General features: G+C 46.2%; 1 protein-coding gene across 3 annotated transcripts in view; it reads left to right on the top strand.

Annotated features, from left to right (window-relative positions):
* The window catches only part of MTR (5-methyltetrahydrofolate-homocysteine methyltransferase), a 357,506-nt gene that overhangs the window by 167,275 nt on the left and 164,160 nt on the right, over positions 1–26,071 (top strand). For all 3 annotated transcript variants that reach the window (XM_029593902.1, XM_029593903.1, XM_029593904.1), the window contains 2 exons: positions 2,096–2,185; positions 18,938–19,090. In XM_029593902.1, coding sequence (XP_029449762.1) covers positions 2,096–2,185; positions 18,938–19,090 — 243 coding nt within the window. The remainder of the gene's footprint in view (positions 1–2,095; positions 2,186–18,937; positions 19,091–26,071) is intronic.

Consider the following 26,071-nt stretch of genomic DNA (forward strand, 5'->3'; position numbering starts at 1 on the left):
GGGCCGCATCACAAAAGGCAAGTAGGTTCTGAGAATTGTGTTATGTGGCTGCTTCTTGCACCCTCCCCTGAACCAGTGGATATCTGTCTTCCGTTCCAACCCCACCCAACTGGCTCAACTGTAGCTGGAAGTAACCTCCTTTCTGTGTCAGAAAGCCATAGTGCCTGTTTCTACTGGGAATGTGTACGGAGTTCTACTCTGAGTGCTTCTTGATCTCTGTTAGGAATGAGGTAAGCGAGAACAAGGTAAAAGTAAAAATAATATGTTTATTGATATACAATCTTAACTATTCTAAGCATTAAAGATATACAGTTGTAAGCATTAAAATAGTGCTAAGCATATACATATGTGTGTACACTGTATCTCGGCCAATTCTCACAACACCCTTTTAGTCATCAGCCTGGAAAGGAGAGAGCGCATCACAGGCGAAGGGGTCTCATCACTTTGCATGTCTGCAAAGGAAAAGCAGGTTTCTCTCTCTCTCTCTCTGGGCCATAGCTGTTTGTCTTTTATAGCCTAATGTAAACAAGTGTGCGTGCCAAACTAGACTGTGTGTATGTGGGACAGGATTACTCACTATCCTAGAATCAGATCTATGCCAACAGTCCCAGCCTAAACTATGCATTCCAGACTCAAGGATGGTTTAATCAGGTCGTCCCTTCTCTATGCTGCATGTCAGTGCTGCAGACATGCTGTGCTCAGCTGATTCTGCAGTTTCCCTTACAATCCCCAAGAAGTCAGGTGGGCTACGATCCGGCTTCCATGTGCTTTAGTGAGAGTGTTCTACAAGCGGAACTCTCCAATTGCCACCTGAGGTAAGGGGACCTTAGGTACGTCCCAGGAGTCTGGACTGATCTGAGCATGTACAGGGAAAGGAAAATCGGTTCTTACCTGCTAATTTTCGTTCCTGTAGTACCAAAGATCAGTCCAGAGACCCAGCCACTTATTGCAGGGGGAAGAGTCTGCCGCTCGTACTGTTGCTTTGTATACAGTGCGAGTTGTTGTTGGTTTTTCAATGCAGATCGCTTTTGTTAAATTTGGGGAACGAGTCTGGATTGATCTGTGGTACTACAGGAATGAAAATTAGCAGGTAAGAACTAATTTTCCTTTAATGATGATAATTCAGGTCCAGTAGGTATTTCTCTGCTTCAGAGGGCTTTCAATCTAAGGGCCTGATTTATGAAGCCTTTTTCTGATAGACAGAACAGGAAAGAAGCTTCACGAAATCATGCCCTAAATTTGCATCTGAGGCAATAGAGGATGAATCATCTTGAACAGGGTCACGATATGTCAGAAGCGGGTTTTGAACCCTGGTTAACCTGAGTCTCAACCTACAGCTGTAACCACTTGGACATTCTTCCACTATTCAGTGAACATGGCAGACATTCGTGGATATAAAATGTGTCCTGTGTCTTGTACTCTTCCTACTATGGCTTTAACAACTGACATATACATTTTGTGAGTACATGAACACAGAAAGTGAAGTGGGGAAAAAAAAAGGAACAACCAGTTTTAGTAGACAAAATGTGTTCCAGTATCTTGTCTACAAAATTATTTGGATTAATAATTGTGCTTTTAAGGGTTTTATTTTTCAAAGGTAGTCTTCAGTGGTACATTCCCCATCAGCTTGTCATCCATCTCCCTACCCCAACATTTTGCTTAGAGAAGGAAAGATGGTGCTGACTTGATGAGGGAGGCTCTCAGGAGTACCATACTTTACAATACTTAGTAACATCAGATGAGGTGCCTTAAAAAAGGCCCACAGTGCTCCAGGAATAGAACAGATCCAGATTTAATGTCCGAAAAGATCCTAAAACAAATATTATTGTTTTTCCATCTGTTTCACATTCCAGTTGAAATTATCACTTGTGTTTAAAACAAAATAGTTTATAAAATGTAGTGTATGTTAAATCATTCATATTCTAAAGTACTGGATTTAATTCTATATGTTTATTCATTTGATTCCATCATTAAAAAAGTGAAATTAGGCTGTTTTTTGGAGGGCTAATTCTTGGGTTTTGGTTTTCTGTATGTGGTAATGACTGGTCTAAACCTTTTTTTTTTTTTTAAGTCTCTGTTTCTGCTTCTGTTTTAGACACATGCAAAAGGAGGGAAAAAGGTGATTCAGAGTGATGAGTGGAGGAGTGGCACTGTGGAGGAGAGACTGGAGTATGCACTTGTTAAGGTGAGCTCAGTAGATGCTGCACCTAGATGACCTGCTGTACCAAAACACTGATGCTGCGCAGGTCCTGCAGAAGGTGTGCTGACCCAGTACCCTTATTAAAGACTGGCATTTCTGGAACTGTAAGAGTTCCTTGGGAAGAACATCCAAATTAGCATAAATTGAATTAACACCAATCGTCAAATCATTTCTATTCCTGTCACCCTGGCAGATCTTTCATAAGTGTACGTTCTCATTCACTCATCTTTCATCAGCATTCATATACCCACTCACCTTCCTCCATATTTTTTTGCAGCTGTTCTTTTTCTGTGCATGCTACCCTGTTTCCATTAGACATCTGTGCACTTTTCTGTGACATATAAAAGTGTTGGTAAACAAGGTACAAGTGATATCTTTATCCTGGATTAATTTAGTACATTTGTGGCTAGTTCTGTGGAGTTGTATTCCCTTTTGTCAGATCTGCTGCAGATAAGCAGGGAGTGATGGTCTTGGTTGGAATATAGCAGCAGTTTCGTTTTCAATGTCACAGAAAGATTTGGGGCCTGATTCAGTAAGTGTTTTACTGATAAATGCAGACTGGGCAAGGAGACTTAGTGAATCAGGCAGGCCATTACTGAAAGGTGAGAAAATTTGTTTTATATTTTTTTTCCTTTTTTGACACTGAGGAGTTTGAGAAGAGTAAGAGGTCAGAGAGGTGAAGCAAGTTAACTGTAGCAAATGTAATGGCTGGAAGGACATTCAGGGATATTCAGCCACTTGCCCACCATCCTTTCACTAACTTTATTATACAACCTTGAAAATAAATGCCGTGTTAGACCAGCCAAAAGCTATCACCTGTTTGCTGATCTTCATTTCTGTGATTTGAGGATCAACAAGTGACCACATTTCAATGCCATGTGAAATACAATAGTATGGCTGTTGTGTTAGTTCATATAGATAAGTGGACATAAAGATAAAAAGATATAAGTGGTAAGTATTGCATTGTTAATGGACTAATTAAGTACAGGTGTGCATATTAGTCCATTATTAAAGGTATCACTTACAACTTGTTAGACCTTCATTGCTCTGTTATGGTTAAGCAGTGTTTGGGTGGATTCTTGGGTACTGTGGCAGATGACCACGACCACGGGGTGGGGCCCCGTGGAGAGCCACAGTACTGGGCTAGACTCAGGACACACAAACATAAAATTAGATCTTTTATTGTACAGCTTGATGTATACCACCAGAGGTGGCAGTAGTGAGGTAGTCTGGATGTAGCAGTCTCGGGACCCTCGGCAGAGGGGACCCTTCTCACCCTGTTGGTATAGAGGAATTCCGGTGTAAGTTTCCCAGCAAGGCAATGCTGTAGATGAGACAGACTGATAGTTAATTACTCACTAGATGGTAGCTGTAGGTATACGATTCTTCCAGGCTGAACTAGATGGTACTGGCACCGAGGCAAGGAGAGCAGGCCCTCGAAGAGCAAGTACCTAATCCCTGTAAGGCACCTGAAATAAAGCAGAGGGCCCCCAAGGAGCGGGTACCCAGGTTAGTCAGTACCCCGAAGGGCAGAGAAAGAGCTTCCAGCGGCAGCACGGAAGCGGCAGAGTAGCATTGACCTGCCGAGACCAATCGTTGCTAACTTAACTAGCTAGCAAATAAGGGCAGGCTAAATACCCAGATGGCGTGATGTCACTTGAGGGGAATGCCCCCGAGGTTCGCGCCGATGTGGAATAAAGATGACGGTAGCGCGCACGCGCACACCCTAGTAGGCCCTTGGGAGGAGCATGGTGAGAGGCAGCACCATAGCCGTTCCGGGGACACCGGAGAGGGTGGCTTGCACATGCGGCGGTAGCCATTTTCCCAAGGTAAGTGGGAGGAGCCGTGAACAAGGTGAGGCAAACGGGGCGAAGCCGTCTAGGACCAACGGATGCAACATGCTCATGAAGCCTGGGAACAGATGCCTTTGGGTGGTTAGCTGCTTCTATTCTTAGGAGAATCCCATACAGTATATAGGTCAGGGCCCATTTTAGCTCTTGAAAATTCTCCTGACCCTAGAGGACGACCAAAACAAATTAACAGGTGTGTGGTCCCTCTCTCTGCAGTCCAGCTTATTCACTCTAACTGATCCTTTCTCCTAACCACCATTCCTCCAGCAGACCTCTACCTCCTCCCCTCTGATTGATCCACTCTTACATCTCTCAGATATTCTCACCTCTCTGGCTTATCCCTTCTTATTCATCCCTCTAGCCCTTTTCACATTCCCCCAGCTAATCCTCTCACCCTAAGCCCTCCTTATAACCCCACCTGATCCTCTGTCACTCCAACCCCTATTCCATCACTCTATCCATCTTCTCTTTTTCATCTCCCAGCCTCCCCTCCACTCCTGCAATCCTTTTCTTACATCCTCCCAAGTGATCCCCTCTCACCTACCAGCTCCTGTCTTATATCTCCCAGTTTACCCTTTCTCACCCTCCGCAGCCACTTCCTCTCCTGTGGATCCAACCCTCCAAGGTCTCCTGATCTCTCCCTACTGACAGCCCATTCTTCAAACATCCTGCTGGCCAGGGTGAGCAGCATTTTCCTTCAGTTTAGGATGGAGGAGGTAATGTTAGAGTTAGTGCATCAGGACCAAACTGGTTTTATTAAGGGAAGGGTATCAACTAACAACACGAGACGATTGCTGAATATATTCCATTTAGCCTCCCAAAAGAAAGTGGCAGGGGAATTATATCCATGGATGTGGATAAAGCTTTTGATAGTGTCGTGGCCATAATTGTTAGCAGTATTAAAGTGTTTTCCCTGTACGTACCCAGATCAGTCCAGACACCTGGGTTTTGCCTCCGCACCAGCAGATGGAGACAGAGCAAGATTTTGATTGGCTCAGCCCTTCATATATATAGCAGTGTGCCAGCTTCAGCCTCTCAGTCTTACTCTGTCTCCAGCAGATGGTGCAGTTGCTAAGCCTCAGTCTCTGTGAAAGTTGGTGTTGTGGTAGTGTTAGTTTTTTAGTCAGGTTTTTTTCTGAGGGTATATATAAAAAAAAAAAAAAGAGGTTTTGAAGAAAAGAAGAATTTGAAAGCCTGTCCCGTGCCGTGAGTTCCTCCCAGGGGGGTTGAAAGTTCTGAGGGGACCATCCCCCCTGGTCGAGGCTGCTGCTAAGGGTCGAGGACCCGGCCTATCCAGTTAGCAGCAACAGGGGTGACACCGGGGAGCCCGGTTCACTCACCCCTACTGGAGCAGGAGTCCAGTACCTGGGACAGCGCCGGCAAGTAAAAAAAAAACAAAAAACTGCTTTGTTTTTACTCTGCGCGCCGACTCTCCGCTGCTTGTTTTAATTTTATTTTCGCCTCGTTTTTCGTTTTTTATTCGTTGGAGGTGTTCGGCGGGGGGGGGGGAGTCCGATGTTGCGGGGGTCAGCTTGTCGTGCGTGCCCCATGACAGAATTTGCGCTAATTGTGTACCGGGCGGTGAAGGGCCATCTGGGTCTGGTCGGGGAGGCCGGTCTCGGGTGCCGCGTTCCCCGCCGCGCGAGGTTAGCATCACCTCAGCGAGTGCAGAGCCGTTCCTGCTTACCGCGGGAACGGCGGCCATTTTAGAAACTTTTCAAGATGCCATGCGGGCGGCTCTGGGGGAGGCTCCGGTGCCTCCCGCGCTTTCTCCTCAACAGCGGCCATCCCGGGGGATGCTCCGGGTGGGGCTGTCTCTCCTCTATCTGAAGATAGCCTTGAGGAGGCTTCCTATTCGTCGGCCTTGTCTTTTTCCAAGCACAAAGTCCTGAGGAAAAAGTCAGGTAGAAAGCTGACTTCGGGGGGACTAGGACTGAAGTCCAGGAAGAGGCGTTCCACACATGAGTCCAGGAAGGGCTCCGACCCGCCAAACGATAAGAGACGTCTCAGGTCAGTTCCCCAGGACTCGGACACAGAGTCCACGTCTCAAGACAAGGTGGATCCGCTCTCTGAGCCCCGCGGGGATACTGGCGAAGCGGAAGGAGACGTACCAGCGAAGACTGGTACCACTAAAGGTTCCCCAGGGGTAGAAGGGGACGACCTTAAGGTCATTCGCCTCTTTAAAAAGGAGGAGCTGGCTCCACTTATTCCAGCCATTCTTCAGGAACTCGGCTTGGAGGTGCCCCCAGTGGAGTCCCGACCGGGAACCAAGATGGACCCGGTTTTGTTGGGCCTCAGTGGTCCGTCAGTCGTGTTCCCATTTCATTATTCGGCGACTGATATCTTGTTCCGGGAATGGGATACTCCGGAACTCGGGCTGAAGGTCAGTAAAGCCATGGATAAATTATACCTATTACCAGAGGAAACGCTGGAGATTCTCTGCCTCCCTAGAGTGGACTCAGCGGTGTCAGCCGTGACAAAGAGATCGATTCCAGTTACAGGGGCTACCGCCCTCAAGGACTTACAGGATAGAAAGCTTGAACTACAACTTAAAGTTGTAGTTCAAATTCTTCTTTTCTTCAAAACCTACAGCTACCATTTAGTGAGGTCTCGGCTTTGGGGGTCCGAGCAGCTATTTGCAGTAATTTTGACTTGAGGGCGGGCCTGCGCTGGGCACAACAATTTCTAGCCAATGAAGGGCTCTCAGAGGCAGAAGCGGCTCAAGCGGATCGTTTGGAGGTGGTGATCGCTTACAGTGCGGATGCCTTGTATGATCTTCTGCGCACGTCTGCAAGATCTGTGGTTTCTGCGCGCCTTCTTTTATGGCTTCGGAATTGGGCGGCAGATGGTTCGTCAAAGGCCCACCTTGGTTCCCTCCCCTTCAAGGGGACGTTGTTGTTTGGCAAACAATTGGATGATCTCATGCAATCTCTAGGAGAAAACAGGGCTTTTCGATTACCGGAGGACAGGCCTCGGCCTAGGAGTTCCTATTCCAATAAGCACCGGTTTCGAGGGAATAGGAGGTCTAGACCAGCGAGGTTGTCTGCTATGTCCTACCATTCAAGCTCGGCGCGACAGTCGTCATGGCCGCAGTCCTTTCGTGGCAGACGTTTTGGGAGGCAGAGCAGGGCCCCAGCAGGAACGGGGGGCTAAGGCTTCCCAATGAGGATCGGGTGGCTCGTTCCTCAGGGCAGGTTCCTCGCCTGGTCCCAATCGTGGGGGCCAGGCTATCGTTTTTGTCGAGGAATGGGCCAAGATAACGTCGGACCAGTGGGTCCTCACCGTGATAAGTCAAGGTTACGCTTTAGATTTTGTACAGATTCCCACAGACAAGTTTCTCGTTTCCCCTTGCGAATATCAAGAGAAGCGCGAGGCGGTGCAGGGCACTCGGCAGCACCTAGAAGACTTGGGGGCAATCACTCCCGTGCCTCCCGAACAGCTACGCACGGGGCGATACTCCATTTACTTCATAGTGCCCAAGAAAGAGGGAACTTTCAGATGGATCCTGGACTTAAAGGGAGTCAACAGGTGTCTACGGATTCCACGATTCAAAATGGAAACGATCCGGTCGGTAGTCGCCTCGGTTCATCCCGGTGAATTTCTGGCCTCCTTGGATCTCATGGAAGCCTATCTGCACATAGGAATTCAGCCGACTTATCAGAGGTTTCTCAGATTCTGCATCCTGGGCAGGCATTATCAGTTCCGAGCTCTTCCGTTCGGTCTCGCCACCGCGCCGCGCACATTCACCAAAGTGATGGTGGTAGTAGCGGCTCAACTCAGGAGAGAAGGGTTTCTGGTGCATCCCTACTTGGACGATTGGTTGATTCGAGCGAAATCGGAGTTGCTCTGTCGGAAGATGGTCGCCAGGGTTCTACAGCTCTTGCGCTCTCTCGGGTGGTTGGTTAATCTTGCCAAGAGTCACTTGACCCCTACTCAGTGCTTGGAATTTCTGGGGGCGCTATTCGATACGAAGCAGGGAAAAGTATTTCTCACCCAGGAGAGGGTGGTCAAGCTGCAGTCTCAGGTGCGCCGCCTCTTGTCCTTATCGATGCCTCGAGTGCGGGATTATCTGCAGGTCTTGGGATCCATGGCGTCCACGATAACTTTGGTGCCCTGCGCTTTCGCGCATCTACGACCGTTGCAGTCAGCATTACTGTCCCGCTGGAAGCCTGTGTTGGAAAAATTCCACCTACCGCTTCCGCTTACGGACCAGGCGAGGGCCAGTCTCCCTTGGTAGCTCGTGTTGGATCACTTGATGTGTGAAGTGTCTCTAGTGATGCCCGAATGGACGGTGGTTACCACGGACGCCAGTCTTTCCGGCTGGGGAGCGGTCTGTCTTGGACATTCGGTGCAGGGCAAGTGGTCTTGAGCGCAGTCTCAGTGGTCCATAAATCACTTGGAGACCAGGGCAGTAGCTTTGGCGCTTCACGCCTTTCTTTCATTGATTCAGGGGAAGGCGGTCAGAGTGTTGTCGGACAATGCAACTACGGTAGCGTACATCAATCGCCAGGGCGGAACACGGAGTCAGCTGGTGGCGACGGAAGCGCAATCCTTGATGTACTGGGCAGAGAAGAATCTTAGCAGCATTGCAGCTTCTCACATCGCTGGGGTAGACAATATTCAGGTGGACTTCCTCAGTCGACATCACCTAGATCCCGGGGAATGGGAACTAGCGGAGGAAGCTTTCCAACTCATCTGCAGCAGGTGGGGCACGCCTCACATGGATCTGATGGCCAAGTTTCAGAACGCAAAGGCTCCGCGATTTTACAGCCATCGGAGAGAAAGAGGGGCCGAAGGGGTGGATGCGTTGGTGCTGCCATGGCCCACAGACGTGCTACTGTACGTGTTCCCTCCGTGGCCTCTGATTGGCAAAGTACTTCGACGTGTAGAACTGCATCCCACGGACGTGATCCTGGTAGCACCGGAATGGCCTCGGCGGCCGTGGTTTGCGGATCTCCTGCTGTTAGTGGTCGAGCCGCCCATTCGGTTTCGGAACTTCCTGGCTCTGCTTCGCCAGGGCCCCATTTGTTTGGAGGCAGCGGATCACTTTTGTCTCGCGGCATGGCTTTTGAGAGGCAACGCTTGAAGCCGAAAGGGTATTCGGGTGCGGTTATAGCCACGCTGTTACGGTCTAGAAAGCAGTCTACGTCCTTTGCCTATGTGCGGGTCTGGTCAGTGTTTGAGAACTGGTGTAGAGATCACGGGGTGGATCCCATGAAGGCTGAAGTTTCTCATATTCTAGCTTTCCTTCATGCGGGTCTCTCGAAAGGTCTTTCTTGTAGTACCCTACGGGTCTAGGTGGCAGCCCTCGGTTGTCTTAGAGGAAAGGTTCAAGGAGTGTCTTTGGCTCTACATCTGGATATCTCGCGTTTTCTTGGAGGGGCTAAGCATTTACGTCCTCCCGTATGCCACCCTTGTCCGACTTGGAACCTCAGTTGGGTGCTTTCGGCCTTATGTTTATCGCCCTTTGAACCTCTTAAGAGGGCGACGTTAAAGGATCTTATTTTAAAAGTTGTGTTCCTCATCGCGATCACTTCAGCTCGGCGAGTTTCGGAATTGCAAGCCTTGTCCTGTCGGGAGCCGTTCTTGCGTATCTCTGATTCCGGGGTCTCTCTACGGACAGTCCCTTCCTTTTTACCTAAGATAGTGTCGGCTTTTCACTTGATTCAGTCGGTGGAGCTTCCCTCTTTTCCAGAAGAGGAGCTTTCGGATCCTAGGGCGCGAGATTTACGTAAACTGGATGTTCGCAGGGCCTTACTGCGGTATCTTGAATCCTCCACACTAACCAGTACGGATTCAGGAAATCCCGTAACACTGAATCCCTCTTAATCACACTAACAGGCACCATTCTCATGAATCTAGACAAAAAACAACCTTGTCTTCTCATTCTCCTCGACCTCTCTGCAGCTTTCGACACGGTGAACCATACTTTTCTCTTAGATCGGTTATCGGACATTGGTATCAAAGGCACCGCCCTTAGCTGGTTCAGGTTGTTCCTTCAAAACAGGACATACAAGGTCAAAATTAACAACAAAGAGTCCCAACCCGTCTGCTCTACTTTGGGTGTACCTCAAGGCTCCTTCTTATCCCCAACCCTCTTCAACATATACCTGCTCCCTCTCTGCCAACTCCTCTCCAATCTAAATCTTATCTTTTACCTATATGCAGACGATGTACAAATCCTTCTACCGATCACAGAATCAGTAAACAAAACTCTTGCTTTCTGGGATACCTGCCTTGAGTCTATAAACAGCCTTCTATCAAGCCTCAACTTGATCCTGAACACTAACAAAACTGAACTCCTACTCATCTCGCACGACGGAAATATCTCACGGCCCAACCTACATTCCACAACCCTCCCCACCTTCTCCCTCCAAGTCAGAAACTTAGGAGTCATCTTCGATAAACAACTGAGCTTCAAAAGTTTCATAAACAACATGACTAAGGACTGTTTTTTCAAACTTCAAGTACTGAAACGATTGAGACCTCTCCTTCACTTCCACGACTTCCGTTCTGTTTTCCAGGCAATCATCTTCTCAAAAGTAGATTACTGTAACTCTATTTTGATCGGCCTACCTGCAGTATCCATCAAACCACTACAGATGCTGCAAAATGCAGCAGCCAGAATTCTCACCAGGACTAAAAAAAGTGACCACATTACTCCCATCTTGAAGAACCTCCACTGGCTCCCGATCAAATACAGAATCTGGTACAAAGTTCTCACCATTACTCACAAAGCTCTACACAATATCACCCCACTAGAACTCATGATCCCTCTCCGACCTCACTTACCATCCAGGCCAGTAAGAGCAGCATATAAGGACACCCTCATGGTCCCCCCTTTAAAAACTTCATTAATTAAGAGAGCCATCTCAGCCTCTGGACCAATACATTGGAATTCTCTTCCACCAGACCTCAGCCTGGAACATTGCCCAGTCACATTTAAGAAAAGACTCAAAACCTGGCTGTTCAAGCAGGCCTTTGCTGAATCATACGCCAGATGATCTTAAATCAACTCTATCACCAGTAACTCATTGACTCTTGCCTGCTTTCTCTCAATTCAGTCAAATGCTATATGTCCTACTTTAGCCCCAATTCCCAAGGCCCTTTGCCAATACCATGGTCTTAACCTAACCATTCTCTACCAGCCATGTGTCATAGTTCTATATATATATATACACCCTGGTTTGTTTCAACAGTTTCATGATCCTAGTTCTGTATTCCTCTGTTTTATGTAATTGCACTATTTGAGGCACTGTTATTGTTATTATGTAAACCGTTTTGATTTGTAACCTGTTACAAGAAATTCGGTATATAAAACTGTTAAATAAATAAATAAATAAATCTTGAGGTTACGAATCCCTTTAGCATTTCTGATCATTTGTTTGTTTTGTGTACGGGTCGCAAGAGGGGAAGTGCGGCCTCCAAGACTACGATATCTCGGTGGCTCAAGGAAGCCATTGGCACCGCATACTTACTATGGGGGAAACCTCCTCCTGTGGGTATTCGGGCTCATTCGACGCGGTCTCAGGCCACCTCTTGGGCGGATTCCTCACAAGTGTTGCCTCAGGAAATTTGTCGGGCGGCTACTTGGAAATCGTTGCATACTTTTGCGAGGCATTATCGTTTGGATGTTCAGGCTACAACTTCGGGTGGTTTTGGTGAGGGAGTTCTTAGAGCGGGACTCACTGGAACCCACCCTAGGTAAGTTAGCTCTGGTACGTCCCAGGTGTCTGGACTGATCCGGGTACGTACAGGGAAAGGAAAATTAGTTTCTTACCTGATAATTTTCGTTCCTGTAGTACCACGGATCAGTTCAGGGACCCGCCCTTTGATTGTCTGTCTGAGTGTTTGCGTGTATCTTTTGAAGTAATGGAGAGTCCGCTCGTGGTTTTATGTTCCATTGTTTACTCCTTTGGTTCTGGGAGTCTTGTTCCAGTTGGGGGTTTGAACTTGGCCTTGGGTTTTTAGGGCCGATTTAATTAGATAGTCTGTTTGGTTTGTTCATTCTGCTTTGACATTACGTAAGATTGAGAGGCTGAGGCTGGCACGCTGCTATATATATGCAGGACTGAGCCAATCAAAATCTTGCTCTGTCTCCATCTGCTGATGCGGAGGCAAAACCCAGGTGTCTGGACTGATCCGTGGTACTACAGGAACGAAAATTATCAGGTAAGAAACTAATTTTCCTTCGGGTTTGTTACCTGGTTACAGGCACTGTATACTACCCTTACTGTTAAGGTCATATCCAATGGTATGTTGTCTGCTTCTTTTCTGATTGGCAGGTGGACAAGGCAAGGCTTCCCTCTGTCTCCTCTGCTATTTCATCTAGCGATAGAGCCCTTAGTACAGGCTATTAGGCAATGCACATGCATTGAGGGGTTCACATTCTATAAAATGTCATAAAATTTCATTGTATGTGGTGTGTAAGTCCTTGCCTGTGCTGATGGCTCTTATAGAGCAATTTAAGGTTTCGGGATATGTTTTCTACTACTCTAAATCTGAGCTATTGTTAGTGGGGCCAAATAGGAAACAACTGTGGGAGTTGGTTAGCTTTTGAGAATTTGAGGAGGGATTAAAATATTTGGGAATCTAGGTCTCTAAGAACTGTGCAAAGTTGTATAAAGATAATTATACTCCATTCCCTGTATGTACCCGGATCAGTCCAGACTTTGGGTTGAGCCTCCTGTCCAGCAGATGGAGACAGACCAAAACTGAAAGGGTATCCTATATCAGGACAGAGTCTACCCTGCAGCCCTTCAGTATTTGTCTGTCTCCAGCAGATGCCAGACAGCTCACCCTGCGGTTCCCTGTTAGCTTGCCCTTTTCCTGTGGGATTTCCCCTTTTTTCTTTCATAGGGCAAGCTCAAGCAAGTACCTTCTCTAAATTATCTGTTCAAAAAGTGAGACAATTTTTTTTTTTTTAATTTTCTTCAGTGTTAGGGTGACAGTACTGTCATCCTCGCACTTGGGGGGCCTAGAGGGGGCTTGCCCCGTGACTTGGTCAGCCTAGGCTTCCTTCCCGGTACCTTAATACTGAGGGGTGATACTGGTGGTGCCAGTCACCCCCCTTCAGCTCCTGCCTTACCTGAGAAGTTAATTCCTTGGGCACTTTGTCAGGGAGGTGTCATTCCCCTGATCATATAAAAAAAAAAAGAAAAAGAAGAATATTTAACTTTAACTTTGAGTCAGTCTTTACCTCCGGCAGGCAGGAGCCTTATCTGAGTGCTGTGGCTCAGGAGCGGTAGAGTGCAGGGTTCGATCGCCTGCACTTCTCCCCAGGGGATTTTCATTTCTCACAGGACAAGCAGGATGGTAGTCCTCACATATGGGTGACATCATCAGGATGGAGCCCAATCACGGAAAACTTCTGTCAAAATTTCCAGAACTTTGACTGGCCCCTACTGGGTCCCCCTTCAGTCTTCTTTTTTCCGCGCAGCAGTAGCCTCGCGGTTTAGGAGCTCTGAACTGATTCCTGACAGGAATTTTTCCTAACGGAATTAATTTAAAATACTTCGCCCCACAGGGGTCCCTCCTCTAACTTTCCTCGACCGCGGTACTCCGGTAAGTTTTTTTTCACCGTTTTTCATCGATTACCATTGAGTTTGGCCCTCGCGGCCTACTGGCCGTCGACCGTACCGCGGCTCGATTTTTTCCATGGTCATGGCGTCGGGGTTTCGTCGGTGCCTGGACTGTACAAGCACCACGTCTATCACAGACCCTCATGGAGTCTGTGTTTTGTGTTTAGGCCGTGAGCATGATGTCCTAACTTGCACCAAGTGTGCCCTCATGACACCTAAGGGTCGCAAAGCCAGAATGGAGAAGATGGGACTCCTCTTCCGTGCTCACACCCCGACCCCGTCCATCGCATCGATGTCCTCGGAACTGGCACCGTCGAAGTCGCACCATCGACAACCGTCCGGTGACCGCCCTCCATCGACGTCTTCACGGCCATCGACTCCCGTATCTCCCCCTCAAGATCGAGGGGATCGTAGGGAGAAGCATCGCCATCGGCATCGTAGGTCTCGGACCGTCGAGGGAGCGAAATCATCGACCTCGCCACCATCCGAGCCATCGTTGAAGAAGCCCCGTCCAGGAGCGGCACCGACCACTCCTGCGACCAGGACATCGAGGCCACCCTCACCCAATCGGGGTTTGGGAGTCGCGATTCCGCCTGTAAAGGTGGTCCCTCCGACTCTGCCTCAGCCTCCCTCTTCCGTCACGGAGCCGGAGCTAATTGCCCCAGGTCTCCGGGAAGAACTGGACCGGCTGGTCCAGGAGGCCATCGACAAAGTGATGCAACGACTCCAGGACCCTCTGGCACCGAGAGTGGAACCGGTCACCGACCCGATTCCAGCAGTGCTGGCACTGCTGCTAACCCAGATGGAGGTGCTCATGACTGCCCTTCCACCGGTGATTCCCGGGTCTCCGATGGCTCCGGTGACCTCCCAGATGGCTGCTTCATCTGGAGGAGAAACACCGTTCCGCATTCCTCCTTCGGGGGTAGTGCCTCAGCCATCGATGTTATGCCGTCCCTCGCTACCGATTCACTCATCGGGGGCGATATGCACATCAACGCCATCGATGCCTTCGATGCTGGCACCGATGCCCCCCAAGGTGTCCGCGGTGCCCTCTGCGATTCCTTCGATTTTCTCCGAGCCTCAGCCGGGCCCTTCGGGTATCCAATCACCCTCTCGTCCTACAGGTCAGCCTTCTGATCCTTATGACACTGGATAGCCTAGAATAGACTCCCTTTAGGAAAAAGCATTTCTCCATATCAAAAGAGCCATATTGCTCAGGTGCATAATAAGTTCTCTCCTTCTGCAAGATCAAGTGTCAGCAAAGTCAGTCCTGACCATTCTCAGCCGCATGGTGGTAGCAATAGGTTCCTCTAACTCATTTGTGCATGTGGGGCCTTCACTGGGGACTCCAAAGCCAGTGGGATTAGTTATACCAGCCATTATCCCACCAGATCACTGTGACCTCTAAGATGAGAGCATCCTTTGGATGAATCCATAAGTGCTAGAGGTAGGTCACTTACTTTACATCCCATCGCCTACCAACACTTCCTCCCAGGGGTGGGGGTGCAATGTGGAACAAGGATAATGGTCCACAGGGGAGACTCATCTGCAGATCAATCACATAGAACTGAAAACCAACTGCTAAAAGGGTTTTTTCTCACCTTCTTTTGGAAAAGAAAATCTTGATTCAGAATGACAATCAAGTAGCCATAAGCTACATAAGCAGGGAAGTATGGTCTTGTACGCTCTCTGCCAGGAGGCCCTCTGAATCTGGTCATGAGAAGGGCAGTACAAGGCTTATCTCCAGGCAACATAACTTCTGGGAATCTTGGTGGACTGCCTTAGCAAATGGGTAAATCAGCAAAAGTGGTCCTTGGACCAGAGGATCATGGACAACTTATTTAGTCACTGGGGGAAGCCAGTGATCGACCTGTTCACTTCAGATGGTAACAGGAAGATTGAAGTTCTCCTTCATGTATCCGAGCAAGTACAGATCAGCTCATGATTTTGTGCTAGTGTTGGTCTACTCTAATTGATTCCGCTCATTGCCAGGTTTGACTAGAAGCTCCCTAAAGCAAAGCAAGGATGAGTCTTATTAGCACCATCCTGACCACGGTAAGTGTGGTATCAGCATATTCTCCATCTGTCATTTTAATTTCAGGTTTCATTGGGAAGTTTGCCAACTTTCATCACGTTTTAAATAAGTAAACTATAAATCAGAAAATCTTAATTTCAGATTGATGTAGAACCAGCCAGCTGGATCTCTTCTCCTGTAGCCCAAGGAGCTTGCTTCAGTATATTGTTGCGTCTGTCGGTCTTCGACTGCTTCGCCCCGCCTACCTCTCTCTACTTGCGGCTCCTCCCGCTCACCTTGGACTGATGGCCGCCGTGGCGTCTGTTTGCCGACCTCTCCGGTGTCCCCGGACCGGCTTTGGTGCTGTTTCCCGCCATGCTCCTTCAAGGTACCTCTAGGGCGTGCATGCGCACGCCGCCGTCATCTTTATTTCCACGTTGGCGCGAACCTCAGGGGCGTCCCCCTGTTCTGACATCACGACTCCAGGGTATATCTGCCCACAGTATTTGCTAGCTCGTTGAGTTAGCAACCGAAACTCGTACAAATGGGATTCGCTGTGCGTTCCTAAGCTACTCTGCCATTCCAGCTCTAACTGAAACTCTTACTATCCTTCGGGTCACTAACGGGGTATCTGCTTCTTTCAGGTGCTATCAGGAAACCGGTACTCGTTCCTCGAGGGCCCATGTTCCCTGTGTCGCTGCCTGCAACGTCTACCTTCTACTTGGAAGAACTAACTACACTCACCATCTGTGAGTACAGAAAATCTCTCCCTACAGTACTGCTTTGCTGGAATCAGGTACTCGCTCCTCGAGGGCCTGCCCTCTGCTTCGGTGCCAGACCTCTCTTCTAGTGGAATCTCTGCTACTGCTAGTGAGTACAACGCTACCGAGTCTCTCTGCTCTAAGGGATCAGGCACTCGCTCCTCGAGGGCCTGCTCTCCCTGTCTCGGAGCTCTCCTATTCTACTTGGGACTCTGAATGCTGATTCTACTGTGTGCTTATAACTCTGTCTCTTTCCACTACAGCACTGCTTACAGAGGATCCGTTTCCAGCGTTCTGTGAGAGACGCGCCCAGCCGGGCTCTACAACCACTACTCACTACTGCCACCTCTGGTGGTTCCATATACTGTTTAATAAAAGATTCAAATCTCTGTTTGTCTGTCCGGAGTTTAGCCTGACACTGTGGTCCCTAACGGGACTGCCCCCCGTGGGCGTGGTCAGCTGCCACAGTGTCCAAGGTTCCACGCAAACACCAATAACCATAACATATATTCTTCCTCTTGTTTTTAGGCCTCACCACTTCTTCGATCAAAGTTCATCTTGGCGCCATTGCGGCATATCAATAACAAGTGGAAAGGCTTTGATCTCTCTCCACCCTTTGACATTAAAATTCATGAATAGGCTGTGGCATTCCAAGCTTCCAGTCAGTAAACCTCCAGTACCTTGAGACCTCAGTATAGTCCTAGCTCAACCCATGAAACCTCCTTTTGAATCTCTTGTCTCAGTGGACTGACATTTCTCACTTGGAAAGTGGTGTTTCTCATGGCTGTCACATTGGCATAAAAAGTATAGGCTCTGGTTTCATATTCATCACACCCTCAGTTTCTTCGCAATTTAGTGCTTGCGTGAACTCACAAAATGGAATATACATTCCACATTAATCACGCTATTGTGCTATCAATATTCTTTCCAAGACCATGTGCGCACAAAGGAGACTAGGCTCTTCTCTCCTTGGACTGCAAGAGAGCCGTGGCATATTACCTGAAGAGGACTCCTCACTGTCAAGCATCTCAACTGTTTGTGTCCTTGATCCCAATAGGTTGGGAAGGGCAGTTGTCAAATGATCTCTGTTTAATTGACTATCAGACTGTATTGGGCAATGTTACGCACTATCTGGTTTACAGATTACGGACTCTGTCAAGGTTTATCAAGTCAGAGCCATGGCGACTTCAATGGCTCATCTCCAGGCCATTTATATTGAAGATATTTGCAAAGCTGCTATTTGGTCATTAGTTCACACCTTCACCTGTCTCCTCAGGATAATGCTGGACAGCATATCCCGAGGAGACAGTAATTTTGGACAAGCAGTTCTGCACAGCCTCTTCACTCTGTAATCCATTCTCCACTGTGTAGGGTTGGACTGTTTTTCAATAATTGCTCCATTGCAACCCTCAGTTTTGTACTCCCCATGTCTTTCTGCTAAGTTATGCCTGCTTATCAATGGAGAATGCAAGTTTGCTTACCTGTTGACAGGGTTCTTGGTGGAAAGCAGGATGAATTAGTCATTGTCCCCCTCCCTGGAGAGTCAACTATCTTGTTAAAGCTTAAGCTGTGGAAGAGACTGAAGGACTGAGATAGTGTCCACATGGGAACTCCTGCACATGCTCGTTTAAGTCTTAACTAAGCTCTGAGAGCAGAGTCCGAGTCTGTGCCATCAGATGATATCACTCACTCGTTACAGCTAATTCATGATGTTGTCTACAGAGAACCCTGTTTACAGGTAAGAAAACTTGCTTTTTCTCCTATTAAGTGCCTTTTGGTAGACAAAGAAAAAATGTTACTAAACTCAGTATATAGAGCATTGCTTTGTGTTACGCACTACTGGATTAAATTGTTACTGGTATATATTATTTTTAATTTACCTGCAAGAACATTTGTGTTAGACAAGAAATGGAGAGGGGTTTTCTTACATTTGGTTGGAAAGTTGGCTGCTGTTTTAGTACTGTATCATCTTGTCTTCCGTAAATATTCATTGTTCCATCATGCAGTCACTCAACTCTATACAGATGGACATGTGGGCAAATGCATGGATATTTCTGAAAGACAAGGTACCACTATTTCCCCATTCTCATGTCTTCCAGGCCTGGTGCGCTTCCTCAATGCTGGCAAGATAGGCTCTTTGCACTGGAAAGACTTTCATCTTTAGTTATCTTTTGTAAATGTCTCCACAATTGTAATTGAACAGAACCTATGGTTGAGAGATTGGAGAAGAGCACGAAAATAAAATTTCTGTATTCTATCATTCCAGCATTGGTAAAAGCGTTGTCATCTGGAAGTGTCCATTACCATCAAAGAAAAGTAATAGAGTACAAGCAGGCTCGGAGACTTCAGACATTTCTCAGTAGTTCAGCTCATCAGTTGGTTTACTTTTAGCTTTGATTGCAATGTGATTGATTTATGTTTATGACCTGTTTTTTTCCCAGAGATCTCTCATCCCTAGAAACTAGTGGAGCCTGGAGTCTTGCCATCTTTGGGCAGCATATTTTTACCTCATTTATTGTTTGTTTTCTCAGGGCATTGATAAGTATATTATAGAAGACACAGAAGAGGCCAGGATGAACCACATGAGCTATCCCAGACCCCTGCACATCATCGAAGGACCCCTCATGAAGGGCATGAAAGTTGTCGGGGAGCTGTTTGGCAGTGGAAAGATGTTTCTACCTCAGGTGATCAACAAACATAAGAATTAAGAAGCTGCTTTTTATTTCCCCATTTCCATCTGACAGGTAGCATTGTATTTATTACCAGTCTACACTTTACATTATTTTTACATCCTAAATACTATGGGAGGAATTCTGTAGTGGCTTGCCCTAGTTTTGTATGAGAGGGTTCCCACTAAAAAAAACTGGGATACTTATTTTTTTTTTTTTTGTAAACTATTTCTTTATTAACAGGTATCACACGTATTAACACAAAATCATCAGGAAAGCCAACAAAAAGTAATCATCTTCGTCAATACCAGCAATATCAAACAGTATCCCACCATCATCATATGAAATCTGCAGATTTTTGTATCCAGAAACCCCCATTTCCCACCCCTATTACTCCCACCTCTTCCCCCTCCACTCCTTCCCCTATCCTCCAAAATGAAGTATGTCCGTATCACTGGGCTCAGTATCAAGCAGATTTTAAAGTCCAGCACAAGGGTGAAGCTTGTCATAAATATATCTCTTCTTGATCCCCTTTAGTTCCATCTCTACTGTCATGGATGGGAATCTAGCCAAAGTTCAAAAGGTGACCAAATATGGGAAAATATATGTACGGTATCATGCCTCATAGCTATCAGTTTTTCCATGTAATGAATCACATTCAATTTCCAATGGACATCAAGCCTTGTTGGTAGTATTGCCATTCTCCATCTTACTGCTAGTGTACACTTAGCAGCTAAAGTTATGTGATGCAAGAACCTGTTCTGGGAAATAGATAAACTGTTAGAAGATACATTCAGCAGCCAAATCTTAAGAGTCCACAGGAACATGGCACTGCAGTATTTCTTTAGACATACCAAATATCCTTTCCCAAAACTGAATAACCAAACAGCAGGACCACAAAATGTGCCAGAATGAATCCACCTCCCCACAATTAAGCCAGCAAGAACCATGTACAGTTGGATGCATTTTCTTCAATCTCTTGTGGGTCAAATACCATCTATATATATATATATATATTTATTTAGTATTTTTCTATACCGGCATTCAAGATAGGAATCACATCATGCTGGTTTACATTTAACAGGGGGTGTAAAATGAAAATAAAATAAAAACAGTAACTGGTGAAGAGAAAGTATGAAGTTACAATAAAACAAGGATGTTCAAAACTGGGTGAAGAAGGAAAGGCTAAAGGAATTTAACAGAGCAATTATTTACAATGTTTTAGGAATGTCTGACTATGGTTGTCGTTGAATTGAGATTCAGTTGGGGTCTGGAAAGGCTTGATTAAACAACCACGTCTTGAGCCTTTTTCTGAATGTTAGAAGATACGGTTCCTGTCGAAGATCCGGTGGAATGGAGTTCCATAATGATGGTCCTGCTGTGGAAAAGGCCCGTTCTCTAAATGTTATATGTTGAGAGGTTTTGGTATGGGGTATATGTAGTGATTCTCTGTAAGCTTCTCTGAGTCTGGTGGAGGTATGTTTTCTGAATGGGATTTGTAGGTTGAGTGGAGCATGGTGATGGATGGCTTTATAGATAATGGTAATGGACTTATAAATGATTCTATAGTGAATTGGCAGCCAGTGTAGATCTTTAAGGATGGGAGATATGTGGTCTCTTCTTCTCGTGTTTGTCAGTAGTCTGGCTGTCGTGCTTTGGACCATCTGAAGAGGTCCAAAACATACATATAACATTTTATAACGGTTTTCAAGTAATGAGGAGGATATAGAGTTCCGCTTAACAGAAAACAAAAGTCTCAATCTCCCTTTTCCCAGGTTTCCCCCATTTCTGCTTCCCATGCTTTTTATATGATTAAACTTTCACATGGGTGATATCGTCAACGATACATATATTTTAGAAGTAATCCCCTTGATACAAGGAACCTTTTCACAATATATTTCCAGCAGAGATTTCTCCATTATCAAAGCTGGTTTAACCCACCTGGACATCAGGAAATGCATTAGTTGAAGATAAGCAAAAAGATCACTAACCGGAACCCCAAAACCCTCTGTACCTTAGAAAAATGCATTACCTTATTCCCCTTCCATATCTGTCATATCTGTACCAAACCCAAAGATTCCCACCTTTGAAATGCATGGTTCTCAGCTCCTATTTGGAAATCTGTGTTATACTGGATGGGAGTGCTAAAATAAAAATCTCTAACTCCCATTAATTATGTCTCCATTTTTTCCAAATGGGGACATCTGGTTACCAACAGTTCTCTCCCAAGTCGCCAGCCAGAAAAATAGATGGATGGGAGTATCCCCTAATAGATACTGTTCTATCTCCACCCATTGTTTCCTGTTTTCCAGCACACGATAATCAACGATAGCTTTCAATTTGGATGCAACATAATATTTTAGAATGATCTGTACTCCCAAACCCCCTTCAATTTTTAGCTGATTCAAAGCAGATTTAGCCACCTGTGGAGGCTTATTTTTCCAGATAAGAGCAAATATCTTCCTCTGCCAACCTCTAAGAACAACCTCCAAATTGAAACATGGAAGTGTCTGAAATAGGTAACATAATTTGGGCAAGGTATTCATTTTTACGGCTGCAATCCTCCCCAACCATGATAAAGAATGGCTATCCCAGATTTCGAAATCATATGTGATATTTTGGATAAGTGGTCCATAATTAAGATGAAAGATATCTTCCCGGTCCGAGCTCACAGTTACCTCAGATAACGAATGTGATTCTTCGCCCATCTAAAGGGGAACATCCCTTTTAACCTGAGTTTATCCTGCCTCTGTCAGGTAAATTCCCAGGATCTCCGACTTATCCATGTTCACTTTAAAATCAGAGACCTTCCTAAATTCCTTCATTTCTTTAGCCACAGCTGACAAAGACATTCTGGATTGGTAAGGGTAAATATAATGGGGTAGATTTTCAAAAAACGCGAATAGGCGTACTTTTGCTGGCGCATCAGGCGCAAGCAAAAGTACGCTGGATTTTAGTAGATACGCGCGGAGCCGCGCGTATCCACTAAAATCCTGGATCGGCGCGCGCAAGGCTATGAATTCTGTATAGCCGGCACGCGCCGAGCCGCGCTGCCTACCCCCGTTCCCTCCAAGGCCGCTCCGAAATCGGAGCGGCCTTGGAGGGAATCCTCTAACGCCCTCCCCTCATCTTCCCCTCCCTTCCTCTATCTAACCCACCCGCCCGGCCCTGTCTACACCCCCCCCTTACCTTTCTCCGGGGATTTACGCCTCCCGGAGGGAGAAGTAAATCCCCGCGCGCCAGAGGGCCTCCTGCGCGCCGGGCCGCGACCTGGGGGCGGGTACGGAGGGTGCGGCCACGCCTCCGGACCGCCCCGGGCCGTAGCCACGCCCCGTACCCGCCCCCAAAACGCTGCCGACACGCCCCCGACACGCTGCGACGACCGGGCCCGCCCCCGACACGCCCCCCTCGGAGAACCCCGTGACTTACGCGAGTCCCGGGGCTCTGCGCGCGCCGGTAGGCCTATGTAAAATAGGCTCACCGGCGCGCAGGGCCCTGCTCGCCTAAATCCGCCCGGTTTTGGGCGGATTTAGGCGAGCAGGGCTCTGAAAATCCGCCCCAATATCATCTACATAGAGAGAGATTTTATAATAGCCATTCCATAATTCAATTCCTTGCATTTCCATATGCCACCGAACCCATTCAGCAAAGGTTTGACACTTGGGGGAAACAACGGGGATACCAGGCAACCCTGTCTAGTTCCCCTCCGTACTGAAAAATTTAGAATAGCCCCCATTCACTTTTATACACGCTTCAGGATTCCTGTATAGTTCTTTTATCCACCCAATAAAGTACTGACCTATCCCCAGGCGGTCTATCACTGTAAACAAAAAGGGCCAGTATACCCGATCAGAGACCACCTCCGCGTCGACCGTAAAAGGTAGAGAGGGCAATTGACGGGTTTTGGTGTACAAGATCAAATTCAAAATCTTTCGCACGCTGTGACCAGCCATGCACCCAGGCATGAAGCCCGCTTGATCCCTGTGGATTAAAGAAAGAATTACCAAATGTAGCCTCTGAGCTAGTATCTTAGCCAAAATCTTCAAATCGACATTTATAAGACTTTGGCCTGTAGGAGCTGCATAGAATATGATCTTTCCCTTCTTTTACCAGCACAGTAATCCCCACAACATTAGCAACTCACAATAGGGGAGCACCTTGCTCTTAAGTGATTAAACATACCCATTAATGGTGAGACTAACTGGGCCTGAAATGTTTTATAAAACGTCATGATATACCCATCTATCCATGGGGCCTTGCCATATTTTAGACCCAGATTGCCCATTTCACTTCCATAGCCAAAATTGGTCTGTCTAATGCTTCTCTACAGGTGTCACTCAATCGAGGCAGCTCAAAAGAGGGCTTTCATAAACTACAAGTAATCAAACACTTAAAACCGCTGCTTCACCCCCATGATTTCAAAACCGTCCTACAAGCCCTCATCTTTACCAGTTTGGACTATTGCAACTCTTTCCTGATTGGTTTACCTAAAACATCCTTAAAACCCTTGCAGTTACTTCATAATGCTGCTGCCAGAGTCCTGACGGGTAAAAGAAAATCTGACCACATAACCCCCGTCCTCAACAATTTACAGTGGCTACCGATAGAGAAAAGAATAGAATTCAAAGTTCTCACAATTCTTCACAAAGCAATTTATAAAGCAGACTACACAGCCCTGGATAACATTATACCTATTCATAAATCACTTCGCACAACAAGAACAAGTAAACTCCAGCTAGTGATCCCATCTCTTCCACATGCTAAATTGTCCTCCACAAGAAACAGAGCCTTTTCCATCATTGGCCTGAAGTTATGGAATTCGTTACCTCATCACCTGACCGCTCAAGAAAACATAAAATCTTTTAAAAAAGATCTTAAAGCCTGGCTACTCAGCCAAACTCTCTAAGACAACACTCTCAATGACTATAAAGGATAAATCAACAGATCTATCCCTTTGTGTGTCCCTCCATCTGACATACAATCTCCCTACAATGACTAACTTTCTTTCTGACTACCAGAATCCTTCCCATTTTGTTCTATAGCAGATGTCCTCTACATGATTTGAACTCAGGTTTTTTACATATTTTATTGTATATCTTAATCAGTTATATGCTATTGTTCTATACCAGTGTTTACAGTTTTGCTGTTAAATTACTTTAAATGTATCAGGTTGTTGTAACTGTAAACCGGAGTGAAGGCAACTCTGCTATACCTCTGTATATAAAATATGCTAAATAAATAATGCTAAATAAATAAATATCTCTAAGAAAACGTTTTCATACATACTTCTGAAATAGTAATATCTCCGGCATACAGCTCAGCATAAAATTGGTTGAATTGCTGCCTTATCTCTGCCCAGCCTATCACAAAAATTCCCTCCCTATCTTTAATTTTCAAAATTTGAGCTTGAGTAAATTTAGCCTTTAATTTTTGAGCTAATATTTTGCCAGCTTTGTTCCCATATTCATAATATGATTGTTTAACTTTGTCCAATCAATATGCAATATCTCCAACTTCCAATAAATTCAGCTCATTTCTAAGAGCCTCCAAGTCACACAATGTATGTCTGCCTAGATGCTGTTTATGCAAACGCTGTAACCTACAAATATTATTCTTCAGCTCCTTAACCCATCTCTTTCTCTTTTTTTCTTATGAGAGGCAATAGCAATTACCTTCCCTCTCACAACTGCTTTGAGACAGTTCCAAACAGAGGGGGACACACCTCCTGAATTCTTAAGTTTGATAGTCAAAATAGCTTCTTGTGTCTCCTGGTGGGTTTACTTATCATGTATTAAATAGTCGTTAAATTTCCAAAAGAGGCGCCCTCTATCGCTAACCTGGGCCCGGACGTCCCACCAAATTGGAGCATGGTCCGACCAAGTAATAGAGCTAATCTCCACTTCAAGTGTGGAGGGAAACAATCTTTTATCTATTAGAAAATAATCTATCCGTGAATACACATCATGTGGTCTGGAATAAAAAGTATAATTCCAAGTAGATGGGTGCAGAACCTGCCAAATATCTACAAGTTGCCACTTCTTGATCATTTGATTCAATCGCAGCATGGGGGTTTTGGAAGTCTCACCCTGCCCAGAAGAACTATCAAGAAGTGGAAAATAGGTCAAGTTAAAGTCTCCTCCTATTTCTAAACTGCCCTCCACTTGAATCAGGAGATGGTGATCTATAAGGTCAAAAGTCACCCTGATTGATATTAGGTGCATAAACTTTCAATAGCATGTAATGAACATGATTTAAGGAAACTTGAATAATAATGTACCTACCATCAGTGGTCCTCAGCACATTTCTCACCTGTACCGAACATCCTTTGAGATGAGAATACCCATGCCCCCATATTTATTCCTTGTAACATAGAAATGACGGCAGAAGAAGACCAAACGGTCCATCCAGTCTGCCCAGCAAGGTTTTACACTTTTTTTTCCATACTTTTCTGTTACTCTTGTCCCTTTAAATAATTTTTTTGGTTCTATTTCCCTTCCACCCCCGCCATCGTAGATAGCAGTGCTGGAACTGCATCTAAGTGAAGTATCCAGCTAATTGGTTTGGGGTAGTAACTGCTGTAATAAGCAAGCTACTCCCACGTATGTTTACCCAGCCTGTGCAATTCAGTCCTTGTTGGTTGTTTGAATATAAATCCTCTTTTCTTCATTCCCCTGCCGTTGAAGCAGTGAGCTGCACTGGATATGTATTCTAAGTGACGTATCAGGCTTGATTTGGGGTAGTAACCGCCATAACAAGCAAGCTACACCCATGCTTATTTGTTTTAACCAGACTATGTAATTCAGTCCTTGTTGGTAGATGTCTGGATATAAAACATCTTTTCTTCATTCCCCCTGCCATTGAAGCAGAGAGCTATGCTGTATATGCATTGAAAGTAAAGTATCAGGCATTTTTGGTTTTGGGGTAGTAACCGCCGTAACAAGCAAGCTACTCCCCTGCTTTTATGTGGATGCAAATCCTTTTTTCCACATTTCCTCT

Source organism: Rhinatrema bivittatum, chromosome 3, assembly GCF_901001135.1.
Source record: "Rhinatrema bivittatum chromosome 3, aRhiBiv1.1, whole genome shotgun sequence".
In the NCBI taxonomy this organism is placed as follows: Eukaryota; Metazoa; Chordata; class Amphibia; order Gymnophiona; family Rhinatrematidae; genus Rhinatrema; species Rhinatrema bivittatum.